The sequence below is a fragment of the Microtus oregoni genome, unplaced genomic scaffold (assembly GCF_018167655.1).
Source record: "Microtus oregoni isolate MIOR12 unplaced genomic scaffold, Mior012 000004F_ref0000308, whole genome shotgun sequence".
In the NCBI taxonomy this organism is placed as follows: domain Eukaryota; kingdom Metazoa; phylum Chordata; class Mammalia; order Rodentia; family Cricetidae; genus Microtus; species Microtus oregoni.
The window spans coordinates 2,896,660-2,911,518 of record NW_024543063.1 but is presented as its reverse complement, the minus strand read 5'-3'; the positions used below and the strand labels follow the sequence as shown (position 1 = coordinate 2,911,518).

Sequence of the window (14,859 nt, the reverse complement as noted above, 5' to 3'; positions counted from 1 at the left end):
TTTTTAGATTGAAGCCCTTAGATGTTGCATTTATGAAAGCAATACACAATAAAGTGAATATTGTGCCTGTCATCGCAAAAGCTGACACACTCACTCTGAAGGAACGTGAGCGGCTGAAGAAAAGGGTAAGAGCTGGCCACCCATGCCTCCTCAGCATGACTTTGAACCAGCTCAGGAAGCAGGAGGAAGGAAGATTGCAACTGAGTTGCCAGAGGCAGGACTACAGAATTCATTTCCCATTGTGTTTTGGAATTCAAAGCTTACTCACTATTTGAAGAGTTTTTGTTTGTTCTAGTTTTTACTTTTCATCCTCACAGAAAGAATCAAATTTGTAGAGTTTAAATTCTTTTTAGATAAAATTAGTCTCTTTGAATAGCAAGTGGCTGAGTAAAAGGAACTCCTGCAAGTATTAAGTGAATGATATAACGAAAGGGTGCACTCTCCAGTGTAACATGGACGGGTCTGGCTTGTTTGTTGTTGGGGTTTTTGTCCTGCCCGGTACCACCAGCTGTTTAGCCCCAAAGAAAATCACACATAGGTCTCTGTAAATTATAAGCTGATTGGCACATTAGCTTTAGCCTCTCACTGGCTAACTCTCACATCTTGATTAACCCATTTTTCTGATATATGTTAGCCATGTGGCTCAGTACCTCTTTTCAGTGGGGCAGATCACATCCTGCTGCTTCGGTGGTCTGTGCAGGAGTGGGAAGAATCAGTTTCCTCTTTCCCAAAATTCTCCTGTTCTCCTTACATCATTTCTACTTCCTGTCTGGTTTTCCCACCTATATTTCCTGCCTGGCTAATCAGCGTTTATTTAAAACATGATTGACAGAATACAGACAATTCTCCCGCACCACTCCAGGAAAGTCTGTTTTGCTGCAGTGGTCCACTTAAGAGCGTGTCTAAGTAGAACTGTTCCCTGTGGGCCGGGCGGTGGTGGCGCACGCCTTTAATCCCAGCACTCGGGAAGCAGAGGCAGGCGGATCTCTGTGAGTTCGAGACCAGCCTGGTCTACAAGAGCTAGTTCCAGGACAGGCTCCAAAACCACAGAGAAACCCTGACTCGGGGGGGGGAAAAAAAAAAAAAAAAAAAGAACTGTTCCCTGTGTTTGGGAAAATAACCTGATGCATCTCAGCCAGTCCAACACTGACCAGTCTCTATGGTTCCCTGTTTGGTTGTTTGTTATTTTTATTTTGGTTTTCTGAGATTAGGACTAAAGGCATGTGCCACCATGCCCAGATCAAGATGAGTTAATTCAATAATTTTAATATTTTGAGATAGTCTCACAGTGTAGCCTTGGCTGGCCTGGAACTAGCTATCTAAAACAGGGTGGCTTTGAATGCAGAGGTCCACCAGCCTTTGCCAACAAGCACTGGGATTACTCTTCCAGAATTCTTTTTGCCTACATTGTACACACCTCTTCTCATTCCATGATTATGTATGAAACACCCGCCTGTTGCCCAGGAACTTTAGGTGCTCACAGTGTCTCTTTGTTCTCAGATTCTTGTCTTGGTAGATGATGGTGGGAATACTTTTGGTTTAGCTGTTGTACTGGGGCTACTGCTTTGTATGTTGAAAGTGATGGCTTGCCCGCGATTATTACTGTTATTGTTAAAAGTGCAAACATAAATAACCTTTTTAACAGTTCTTAAAGTACTTGAAAATAACTTATTAGTTGTTTAGTCCTCAATATACAAGTACCTCTTACGTATTTCTTGGTATATTATTTTGGTTTTGTTGTCACTGTTTTAAGGTGATCTTACTTGTAGTTCTGGCTTATCTGGACCTTGATGAGTAAATTAAATTGGCTTTGAACTTAACAAGGGTCTGTCTTGAGTACAGTTCTTCTGAATTTCTAATATGGGTTAGTTAAAATTATATACAGTTAACTAAAATTGAGTCAATAACAATTTGTTATTGTTCCAGATTTTGGATGAAATTGAAGAGCATAACATCAAAATTTATCACTTACCAGATGCAGAGTCAGATGAAGATGAAGATTTTAAGGAACAGACTAGACTCCTCAAGGTAAGAACTGGCTCCAGATATGTAACATAAACAGCTCTCTTCCCTGTTTTCTTACATACATATTTTAAAAGACAAATTTGATCAAGACTGGGCAAGTTGTATTATAGTAATATATTTTAATTTCAGTATATTTAGGAAATTTTTACTTAAGGCTTGAACATGTCATTGCAGATTTGATTTTCCCTATTTGGAAAATAACTGACATTTCTAAGTAAAATGTGTATGCATTTAGCACTCGGTCAAACATAGTTAAAGCCAGGTGTACTGGCATGCCTATTCAATACCAGCACTGGAGGCTGGGAAATGCAGAGGCAGGATGATCACTGTGAGTTAGAGGTTAGTCAAGTCTGTATAGCCAATTCCAGGCCATCCATAGCCTGTCTCAAAACAACAATAACAGAAAAAGGAATTTTGTAATATGGTAACATGGAGCCATTTCTGTGTCCATTGTTGTTTACATTGAACATTGGTATTCTCCTACTATCTTATATTTCTTTCTAGGCCAGTATCCCATTCTCTGTGGTTGGCTCCAACCAGTTGATTGAAGCCAAAGGCAAGAAGGTCAGAGGTCGTCTCTACCCATGGGGTGTTGTAGAGGTGGAGAACCCAGAACACAATGACTTCCTGAAGCTGAGAACAATGCTCATGTAAGACATTGATTGTATTCGTTATGGCAGGGTATACAGGGTATACCTGTATCAGACTGATAAGACCATTGCAGTTAGGGACTGAGGTTCCTTATTCAGGCTCTGAATCGCTGTTGAACTAACTTCTTTCTCATAGTACTTGTTCTTGCTCTCTCTTCTTAAGTCACTGATGCTAAAGGAAAATTAAACCTTAGCTATGGCCCAAGAGGTGCTAGGTCTTGGTATAGAAGAAGGTGGACAGCCTCTTGGAGTTATCCCAGGCCCAGCTCTGACACATGGTGCTCCTCTTTGTTAGCCTGAAGATTTCACATTTGATGGTCCCAGGTATCCTTGAGGTTTCTGTTTATTTTTAGCAACTGTTAAACTTCTTTATAGTTGAGTTTCATGTCTAGTATTAAAGATGTTGGCTGGCTTCAAACTCAATGTGTATCCAATTATGACTTAGAACTTCTGATTCTCCTACCTTCCTGGTGCTGGTATTCTAAGCATGTGCCACCACACCGAGTTTGTACTGGAACTGAACTCAGGGCCTTCTGCATGATAAACAAGCTGTTTACTAACTGAATTAACATCCCCAGCCCCATGTTGTTACTAAGAGAGTAAAGTATAGATGTGACTTTTCTGTTGCTGTGATAAAACACCAGAACAGCAACAACTTGTAAAAGGGACGACAACGTGTAAAAGGGACGAGTCTGCCCTGGCAGGGAAGCTGCAGGAATGGTAGTCAAAAGCTGAGAGTCCACTTCTTTAACTGACCACAAGAATCAGCAAGAACACACTGCAAGTTGCATGACGCTTTGAAATCCTAAAACCTACCTCTTTTAACAATAACAGACTTCTTCCAGTAAGGCAACAACTCTTAAACCTATCCAAACAGTGCCAGGACCAAGTATTCAAACATCTGAGCCTGCGGGGAACTTTTCTCATTCAAACCACCACACTAGAAGAAAGCATATAGTTTTAAAAAAAAAATACACTTTGAGGGAAGCTGAAGAGATAACTCAGCAGTAAAATGCATGCTACTCAAGTATAAGGACCTGCACTCGGATCTTCAGCACTCAAAGAAAGCAGTCTGGGTACAGTGACACATTACTGTGATCCCAGCACTGCGGAGGTGGAGATTGGGAGATCACTGAGGTTCACTGGCCAGCCAACCTAGCCACATCAGTAATTCTAAGTTTATTATTAAATCCTCTCTCAAAAATTCGGTAGAGAGGAGGCAGTGGTGGCGCACCAGAGATGCAGAGGCAGGTAGATCTCTGTGAGTTCAAGACCAGCCTGGTCTATGGAATGAGTTCCAGGACAGCCAAGGCTACACAGAGAACCCCTATCTTGGGGAAATGGTAGAGAGAGCCATGAAATGTGTCAGTTGCTGGCAGTGGGTACTGCAGAGCCTGTGCATATGGACTATGGTGGAAGCACACACATATAATTTACCTGTATATTTTTAAAAAGAAGATGAAAGGGCTAGAGAGATGGCTCAGCAATTTAAAAGTATAATCGGACTTTCTTTGGAGCACAGCTCTCAAATAATGACATGGAGACTTCTTATTATAAAAGCTTGGCCTTAGCTTAGGCTTGTTCCCAACTAGCTGTTAAAACTTAAATTAGCTGTGTGTGGTAGTGCACGTCTTTAATCCCAGCACTTGCAGGGCAAAGGCAGGATCTCTGTGAGTTCAGCCTGGCCTACAGAGCAAGTTCCAGGACAGCCAAGGCTATACATAAAAACCCTGTCTCAAAATCGGGGTGGGGCTAATGACAAACTTATTTATATTAACTTGTTTATGTTAACCTACTTTCTGCCGTGTAGCACCTCTCTTCAGTACAGTATGTTCCACTTCCTCTATGCCTGACTGGTGACCCCCCCCCCCACACACACACATAAACAAATCAGATCCTTTCTAGAGTTCCTATCTCTGCCTGGAAGTCCTGCCTATCCTCTCCTGCCTAGCCATTGGCCATTCAACTCTTTATTAAACCAACAGAAGGTATTGTAGGCAGGTGAAGTAAAACAGCAACACATCTTCACCATAGTGTGATCAAATATCCTGCAACATAAAATACTTGCTGTCCTTGCAGAGGACCTGGGTTTGTTTCCCAACACCTGGATCTGGTGGGTCAAAATTGCCTGTAACTCTATCTCCAGGGAATTGAACTCCCTCCTCCTCCTCCTCCTCCTCTTCTTCTTCTTCTTCTTCTTCTTCTTCTTCTTCTTCTTCTTCTTCTTTTTTTAAAGATTTATTTATTTATACAATATCCTGCCTGTAGGCCAGAAGAGGACACCAGATCTCATTATAGGTGGTTTTGAGCCACCATGTGGTTGCTGGGAATTGAACTCAGGACTTCTGGAAGAGCAGTCAGTGCTCTCAACCACTGAGCCATCTCTGAAGCCCTTGAACTCCCTCTTCTGGCCTTTGCTAGCGCTTGTGTATGTGTGTACACACACTTCCTTTTTCATTCTACCCTCATTTCTTCTTCTGTATTTCTCTCCCTTTTCCCTCCCTGTTTAGAACCCTCTCCCATTTTACCTTCTTTTTAAAGTATTGAGAATGAAGAAGACACCCAAATGTAGATGTTTGATCTTTGTGTGTGTTCTCTCTCTCTCTCTCTCTTTCGCGCACACGATAAAGAAAATAAATAGAAACCAGTAAATTATCTCAGCCAATAAACATGCATATTACCATACTTGACTACTTGAATTTTATCTGCCGGATCCATATGGCAGAAGGTGATAACTGACCCCTGCATGTTGTCCTCTGACCTTCAGGCAGGCCATGACACAAGTGCTTCCCCATAAATAAGTGTAAACTTAGAAAAGTGTCGTGGTCCAGTGGACCGGCCAACATAAACTATCTCTCTTGACCAGCGTGGAGGCACAGGAATAAAGACACAACTCACATGGCTCTATCGGGAGGGAAATTGTTCGTGATCCCTCATGAAATCCTGAGTTCACATCCTGAGAAATTCCTCTTGTTTATTCTCCAAACAGCCTTATATATCAAAACATAAACTGAGGGTGAAATTCATTAGCATTCTGTTTCCTAGTTAACCAGGTGAATTTTTAGTCATGTCCATATTTACTTATGTCTCCTGTACGTCTTTCTGGTCAGTATGCTAGCTCAGTCACATAGGCTTGAATTAGCATCTGTATTCAGGCATCTTCCAAATTATAGAGAAGGAGCAGAGCAACATCCTGACCCCTTGTTAGGGTAGGCACAGCCTGTCTGGAAGGCTACCTCAGGTGCAAACTATGGCTTGAGAGCCTGGCTGCCATACCATATAGAAATACGGGCCTACAGAAAAGGGGATTAAAGACAACACACCCCTTTCCCTTTTTAAGTATGTACTCCCATCACCCTTGATTCTGAATAGTTTTATAATTAAGAGTAATGACTTTGAACAACAGGATGAAAAAAAGAGAATATACATAGTGATATTTTATTTTGTATTTTAATTAATAAAGCTTGCTTAAAGAAAAAAGTGCAAAGCTAAGCCACTAGAGGCCAGGGAGTGGTGGCACACACCTTTAATCCCAGCACTAGGGAAGTGGAGACAAGAGCGATATGGCTGGGTGGGAAAAGGAATATAAAGGGGAAGAGACAGAAACTGGAGTGTGGAGTTTGAGGTTTGGTGGAGACACACAGTGCAGTCTAGGCAGTCTGAAGATCGCCCCTTCATTCTGAGCATTGGTAGAGGTAAAACATCTCTCTAGTGGCTTCCTGCTCTGCTTCTTTGATCTTTAGCCCTATATCTGTCTCTGTATTTTTATTATTATTCATGCTACAGATATAGTCTATTGAATTCTAAATTTTAGAAGGGGGTGGTTAAAAACCAGGTTCAGCAGTCAAAAGAGCCTTCTGCTGTTGCACCCATGTCAGGCTCTCAATAAAAGCTCCAAGTGAACTGACACCCTCTTCTGGCCAATGTAAGCTCCTGAACATACATGTACACACATAAATAAAAATACATTTCTTTTTTTTTTTTTTAAAAAAAGAAAAATCCAAAGACATTCTGAGGTGATAATGTCAAGATTAGGCTGGCGTACTGAACTACCTACATGTTAGCATTGTCTCACTAATAGCAGGCTTGTTACTAGTGCAGATCAGGACCCATGATGTGGCTACTATCCAACAAAGAAAGCGAGAGCCCCCAGTGTCTATTAATGCTATAGGCTGTAAATTGGTACCACTCTTAAAATTTACCTAGAAAATTCTATAAATGTTACAGATGTCAAGTTAACATAAGATTATCTTGGTTTATTTCCTATTGTTGTAATTCATAAATTTGGAGCCTTATTTGTCACTTTCTGGAAGCTAGAACGTTAGCATCTGATAAGGGTCTCCTTGCTGTGTTAAAATGAATCAGGTTATCACATGATGAGACAGAACAGATAACCTGTTTTATTTTTATTTTAGCATGTGATTATACATATTTTGGGGAATAGTGTATTTAGCACCCATATACTATACTATATGTACCAAACAATTTCCTTCTATCACTTCTTTATAGAGCCTTCAACCTTTCCTCTTGTAGTTCTCCATAAAATATACCTTTAATTAAAGAAGTTAAAAGAGAAGTAATTTGAATAAACTAATACTTTGATTAGCTAAAATTGCCTCTTACTAACACTGTTTACTGAATGAATGAAAACCAGTAACATGTTTCCACCTAAGTTATTATAAATATAGTATAATAGCTTTGAAGTACTTAAGACACACTTGGTCTGCAGTGCTGAGCCCATGGCTGTCCTAGTCCCTGTCATTCAGGGAATGTTAGTGTTACATGAGAGGTGTGGTTCTCTGTTACACCAATTGTGTATTTCTTAGAATGAAAAAGATGCAGCTACCTTTGGTATCCACATTTTTATTATCTCCCGAGATCCTCAGCAAACAGGGATATGTTGTAATGTTCTCTATATATTTTTTAATGTGTAGTATTTGAAAAAAAAACTGTGCAAACACCTATTTGAATAGTTTGTTTTTCATAAGATCTTTTAGAAAAATAACGTGTTTTATTTCTGGTATCTTTTACCTAAAAGTCTCCTAAAGTCTCTTGTGTATTAGCATTGTGCTGTGTTTTGTAGTGCCTGTGGCAGTGCTCAGGAGAAAGTGTTCCACCCAAACCTTTGTGTTATAGCTTACTGTGGTTGCAAAGGAGCTCCTTCACCTAGGCATTTCCATAGTTTTATCCTGAGATTCAGCAATCTGTACAGTTTACTAAATCATTATTTGGGCTCTTAGTACTGGCAGTTTTTTATGTGTTCTTGATTGTTGTTGTTCCTCATGAGACAGCCATACACATAAATCCCTGTTGTATCCCTTCTCTTTTTCAGTACCCACATGCAAGATCTACAGGAAGTGACCCAGGACCTTCACTATGAAAACTTCCGTTCTGAGAGGCTGAAGAGAGGCGGCAGGTTGTGCAGTCTTCCCCATATCCCATTCCCTGAGTCACTTTCACTAGTCTTTAGTGTGTCTACCTCAGACCTCTTGATCACAAACAACATGTACTTCCTATTGAAGAATTATTAAAAGAATATTCCTAATTCAATCAAATGGGCATGGGGCGGAGACATTCATAATGTGCAGTTTTGGAGGCTAGAGAGGTGGCTCAGTGATTAAGAACACTTGCTCTTGAAGGACTCCTCTTGTAGGAGATATTGAGTTCAACTCCTAGCACCCACATGGCAGCTTACAACTGTCTATAACTCCAGTTCCCAGGGATTCAATGTCTTCTGGCATGTTTGGGCACCAGGCATGCTTGTGTGTGGGCATGGCAGGTAAAACACAAATATGTGGAATAATAATTAAATGATTTATTTGCGCAAACAACTTTAGATGGAAAATCCAGAGGCTTGTTATATTGGTACTTCCTTAGCATTACTGTGTTTATAAGTAAGCAGACTTGCTTGCCTTTGAAAGCTTTCTAGGGTAATTGCTCCATGGGTGTCCCTAGAGTTGCAGCTCTGTTCCCTATAGATTCCATGGGGCCACATTCATTCACCTTTTCTTTTTTACTATCCTAATGTATGTATTTTGTGACCCAGTCTGCATCAGATAAAACCATGTCTTCACTTAAAATGGAGCTGGATAAATAAGTGCTATACATAAGTTACTCAAAGTCTTTTGACAGGGGTTGGAGAGGTGGCTCAGCAGTTTAAAATGCACTGGCCTTTCAAAGGACCGGAATTTGGTGCCTAGGAAGCTTACTACCTGCAACTTTAAGAGATCAGTGCCTCTGGCCTTTGGGGAGCACCAGCACTCGTGTGCATGTGTGCATATATAGACACACATATACACATAATTAAGAACAAAAAAGCTTTTTGGAGTATTGCGATTTTAATTTGAAAACCAGACATTAAGAAAATGTTTAGAAGGAGGAAGTACAAGAATCCCTACTAGTATACCCTGGTGTTGGTGTCAGTGTGCTTAGAGGTGCCTTTCTCAGCCCTGGTCAGTCATGCTCTGCCCACTCAGCTCCTTCGGGCTCCTTCAAGGACAGTTTTATTCACCATAGAGTCATAGAGGGGAACGTAAAACCAAGACCCTTTTGGGTGACTGTCAAACAAAAGTCAGGTCATCTTCTGAATTTCCAGTTTCATGTTTTGTTATTTTTTTCATGACTTTAATTTAAAAAGCTGTAAGCATGTAATTATAAAGTCGTGGTCTTCAGAATCTTAAAGTTTTTTTTTTCAATTCAGAAGTACACTGCAATATTCCAATTGTAATTTTTTTGTTGTTTTTCCCTTAGGAAAGTGGAGAATGAGGATATGAATAAAGACCAGATCTTGCTTGAAAAGGAGGCTGAGGTAAGTAGAACAGCCATAGTCTAGTGTCTGTAGCTGTTTTCTACTCAAAAATATTTTCCTATTAAATAATTCATTAAATTTATTTTATGTACATTGGTATGAAGCTGTCAGATCCCCTGGAACTGGAGTTATAGGTGGTTGTGAACTTTCAGGTGGGTGCTGGGAATTGAACTCAGGTCCTCAGGAAGAACAGCCATTGTTCTTAACCGCTGAGCCATCTCTCCAGCCCTATCCAAAAATATTTATAATTAATTTATTACAATTTTCTTTCTTCCTTTTTTGAATCATTATACACAAATCTTTTAAATTTATGTGCATATATGTAATATACATATTTTAAAATATATTTATTTGGGTATCAACTATTCTCTACAATGTTTCTGTAACCAGAAGGGCAAGGCTCTTCTCATGAGTCCAATTTAAATGCGCTCTCTGTACCTCACATGCTTACTTATTCCTTCAAACATTAGAATTACTTTACCCAGGAAAGATAAGAACATTCATTCATTCAGTCTCTAGTAACAGTTTTGCTAACAATAAAAGGCAATGTGACTGATTTTCAGGAAATGTTCAAAAATCTTTTTCCTATTATCCTCAAATGGATAATAACCAATTGAGAAACACATTGAGGCTGCAATTTGCATTCATCACTAAAAAAGAGTAGAAATACATAGGACTTAAATGGTGGAGAAGTTAGGAAATGCTTCTAATAAGATTGTAAAGATTAAAATAGATATAACGTTGTGGATAGGACAAGTTGCTATAAGAATTCAGTCTTCTGAACATATACCTCAAGGATAATAATTGGTAGGAGTCTGGGGATATAGCTCCGTGGTCTACCACAGAGTGCTTATCTAACATGCAGGAACCCCTGGGTTCAGTCTAAAAAGGCATAAATAGGAATGATGGATCTTGCCTGTAATTTATCACTTGAGGAGTAGAAACAGGAAAATCAAGAGTTCAAAGTCATCCTTAGCTACATAGGGAATTTTGGTCTAGCCTGGGCTACATGATAATGTGTCTCAAAAATAACTGGGAAAAAAAAGGATAAGGGTAGCAGTGGGTAAGCATTATTTTCATGAAGACCTCTTAGCCAAGCAGAAAAGACGACATGCCCATTCCCTATCCCTTTCTGTTTTCCAGAGGGTAATAGCAGCCTTCTTTCTTGTCTCATTGTCATATTCTTTAACTGTTGCTTCTTTTCATTGGTAATTTTTGTCTTAATTTAATGCATATTTTGTCATTTACATGGATTTTTGATGAATTATTGATTTTTTAGATTGGTTTGGAAGTTCTTTTTATTTGAACATACTGTTCTTGAGAAAAAAAGTAAAAACTAAATATTATGACAACACTAACACTGTATCTGACATGTCCCGTTCATAGCTTCGCCGCATGCAGGAGATGATTGCGAGGATGCAAGCGCAGATGCAGATGCAGATGCAGGGTGGTGACAATGACAGCGGGACACTCGGGCACCATGTGTGAGGTGGTGTTTGCATATTAGTACGTTGGGGAGGTAAGGTGACTTCACTGTCAGCTCAACCTTGAGTATCATGGGCTCCTCTGTCTTAAGCTTTACCAATGTTTTGCATTTTTGAACCTATCATTCTGTATCACTAGCCTTTCATTGAGAAGCAAAAACCATTCTCTGCTGCCACCTACTGTCTAATAAAAACATTCCTATTTTCTAATGTTACATATATAATTTATGTTAAAGAAAAAATTTTAAACTTTCATTAGACATAGTAATGGAAACTCATTAATATTGTGAACATCTTCAAATAGAACTTTCTTAATTTATTTAAAGCTTTTGCAGATGATTGGTATAGGTAGTAGGAAGAAGAATTAATGCCAGCTAAATAAGGGTCACCTTGATGCATGGAGATTACAGACCTCCAGGCCTTTAAGGCAAACAATATGTGACCATTAGAAATGGGCATATCATTTACATTTGTGGTCTGGTGTAATTCTCTACACTTTAATTTCATGGAACCTGGTGGTTTCAGAGAGCTTCATAAATGGCATCTTGATTTGGTTAATTGGTCATAGATACAGAACATTTTCCTCAGCTCATGCCCTTTCACATAAGAGGGAGTATTGTTAATGATCAAAGCAATAAATGCATCACTTCCATTTAAATGGTTTTATTTTTGCTCTCCAGAAAACACATTTGGATTAAAAGAAAAGTATTCCTGATAAGTGCTGCAGCATCAAGTTTCTTAACACCCTTGAAAGTGTGCCCATCCGGATTAACTCGCTGTGTCTAAGGATTTCAGTTGGGACTTTGTTTTGTTGTTTTTTAAACTTTTGATGGTTTTGATATTTGGTTCTTTGCTCTTTTTTTGCCCTCTGGTATGAAGTACTTTTAACATTTATATTTCATTGTTATGTTACATTTTATATTTTGTGAGGTAAATCCTGATTTTCTTCTTCCTTAACCACTAATGTTAGAATTTTTTTCTAAAAGTCAGTCAACATATATAACTTAATAGTGAATTTCTTTGATTTAGCTGGCCTGACTAATCATTGACAAGTACTCTTGATTTATGTCTAGACTTTTTTCTTTGCTCAGAATGTTCCTGTGTGGTGGACAAGGCGTACCTGTAACAGAGGTGGTTGTGCAGACTTGGTGGCAGCATATTTGCTTAGTAGAACGAAGCACACACTGTTAACTTTATATTTGTGCAGAACACCTAAAACCACTTTTGCTGCTGTAGTTAGTACGGTTAATTCATCTGCACATTTATCTGTTAACCAGGCAGAACAGAGGAGATTTATCTAATGAGATACATGTTTATACTTAAATAGCTTTTAAAAAGCAGGATTTCAGGGTTGAACTTTAAGAGCTCTGGATTCTAGTGCCAGATCATTTTCAAACCTCTGTAGAGAACTCACTACAAGGATTTTTATACTGTGGATGCTGATTATGCTGTGCTGTGGAGAAAACCAAAGCAGCTGTGAGCTCCAGCTTCATAGTGTAACAAGACTCGTTACACAGTAAGAGTCAGTAAACTTTCTACTCAACTAAAAGGCAATACTTTTTTAAAGAAACCAAAATGTTTATATTTTATACTGCACTTTAATGTACTTTGTGTAACTTGGTGCAAAGATCGCCGTGGCAGTGGGAATCATGGTCCTTGGCTGGCATAGATCGGAACCCAGGCTTGTGATTGGGTGGTGCTCTTGCACAAAATGCCGCTTGAAGCCCAAATGCCTGCCCTGCCAGGTTTTCCTCTAACTCTTCCCTTTTTCAGTGGTTTTCTACTGGGAGGAAAATAGCAGTTTTTTTATGTGCAGACTGTCTCATCTGTTTTCCGCCATTGTCATTTTCCTCAGTTTGTGTAGTTAAATGTCTGTGTGGCATGAATGAAAGGCATTTCAGATCTGTGTTGCAAGCAGGTGAGCAGAGCCACACCTGGCTTATATTCTCTAGCGCTGTCCCCTAATGTCAGTTAATGGCCACAGAAATGGCAAGTGAGGGAGACGGTGGTGCGGAGGAAGCAAAGCAGGTGCTAGTTCTCTGCTGTCATTTTGCTGCAGAAGAAAGTGCTTGATTGATGATGAGCCAGGGATTCATGTGTAATTCAGGCCAAAAATCAATAGTACTAATAAAATGAGACTTAAAAAGTTTTATAAATTACAGAAAATAATACGTTTGCTCATTTTGCCCCTTCACTGTTGCATCACTGTGAATGGCTGGGGGTTAATTGTGTGAAGTTTCTACCAAGAAAACTGTTGATGACTATGGAGTACACCTGTGGAATCCTGTTTGGGTTATTTTAACATTAATTTGATTGGAGAAAGTTTTTTTTTTGTTTGTTTTTTTAAACAAAAGCATTTTCAAGCATTCAGTGTGAGCCCTGTATTTGTGAGTTAAGGGTGCCACTGAGAGCCAGCCGACATCGAAGGATGACAATGTGAGTGTGTGCTGGAAGATCTTACAGCCACAATTCTAAATCCCCCTTCAGTTTTTCCATCCAAATCTAAACATACTTTTGCTAATAAATACTTGCTTTCTCACTAAGAAGTTAACTTGTACCTGTAGAAATATACACATTTTACACTTCAACTTTGTAGCCATTTAAACTAACCCTTTTTCAATAAAGCACTATTGTTTAATAAAATGAGCAGTCTTCGTTTTATTTGAGTAAGGCTGAGATTCACTGGGAAGATTCAGGGCCCCAGTGACAACTGTGTATCCAAACAGGAGTTGCTTGTATTAATAGCATGAGTACTGCATATATTTTCACCAGTGATAATCCAGATATTTGAGAAGAAATGGTACAGCTGGGACAGAACTTTGTACAGGTTATCAAATTATCAACAGATTATTTGCTAAAAATGGACACTAAAACCTCAAAAGTAAGTTTACTAATTAGAAAACGAAGCAACAACTGTTCAGCATCGTGGGAAGTAAAAGTGTTCCAAATATATTTCTGTTTCTCCATATAAGAGATAAGTTCAAAAAACTGCTTTTTAATTTTTTAAATAACTATTTATTGTTTGGTAGTATTTGAGACAGTCTCCCTTTAGCCTGGCTAGCCTGCAACTCCCTAAGTAGATTAGGCTGATCTCCACCTCATTGAAATCCACCTGCCTCTGCCTCCATAGTGCTGAGATTAGAGATGTAAGCCACCATGCTCAGATTTTAAGATTTTTACATTATGTGTATGACTATTTTGCATGCATACACGTGTCTGTACCATGTGCATGTCTGGTGGTGCCCAAGGAGGCTAGAAGAGGATGTCAGATTTCCTGGAACCGTGAGCAGCCATGTGGGTGCCAGGAACCGAGTTTAGGTATTCTGGAAGAGCAGCCAGTGGCTCCTAACTGCTAAGCCATCCCTCCATCACAGGAAAGCAACTTGAAAAACCAGACTTGAGACTGGTGAGAGGTTCAGAGCTGAGTACTCCCACTCACCTGGTCAAACCTGAGTTTGGTCCTGAGACACACAAGGTGGAAGGAGACACAAAGTTGTTTAGAAAACAAGAAAACAACAACAAAAACGCACACAACCCTAAAAAAAAACCCTCGACTTGGGCTCACTCCCATTTGGGCATCCAGACCACTGTATTGATAGTGGCAGTGCTATCTGGGCCCCTCTTCCTCTTGCTTTCTGAGCAGCACACTGATCCCAGGGTAGTGGGATTCTTGCTCTCTAGGTCATTAGGTTGCTCAGTCTAACGTCATTCCTGCCCTGCCACTTTTCTTATGATTGATAGCACACTCAGTGGCATTGTCTGGTTCGAGGGAAAGGCAAGGGTGGTGGAAGAAGTTGGGAGGCTTCCCCATGTTACTGAGCTCAGTCGGTCGGCCTGTGCTCCTAGGTTGCCTTGGGGAAGCAGAGGCCCCACCCTCAGTGGGCCGAGGCAC

At 39.7% G+C, this 14,859-nt stretch overlaps 1 protein-coding gene across 5 annotated transcripts in view; it reads left to right on the top strand.

The window, feature by feature from the left end:
- Window positions 1-13,610, top strand: part of LOC121446968 (septin-2) — a 36,713-nt gene extending 23,103 nt beyond the window's left edge. For all 5 annotated transcript variants that reach the window (XM_041649900.1, XM_041649901.1, XM_041649902.1 and 2 more), the window contains exons 7-13: window positions 8-125; window positions 1,927-2,028; window positions 2,530-2,675; window positions 8,008-8,091; window positions 9,426-9,483; window positions 10,870-11,002; window positions 11,648-13,610. In XM_041649900.1, coding sequence (XP_041505834.1) covers window positions 8-125; window positions 1,927-2,028; window positions 2,530-2,675; window positions 8,008-8,091; window positions 9,426-9,483; window positions 10,870-10,971 — 610 coding nt within the window. In that variant the 3' untranslated portion in view covers window positions 10,972-11,002; window positions 11,648-13,610. The remainder of the gene's footprint in view (window positions 1-7; window positions 126-1,926; window positions 2,029-2,529; window positions 2,676-8,007; window positions 8,092-9,425; window positions 9,484-10,869; window positions 11,003-11,647) is intronic.
- The last annotated feature ends 1,249 nt before the right edge of the window (window positions 13,611-14,859 follow it).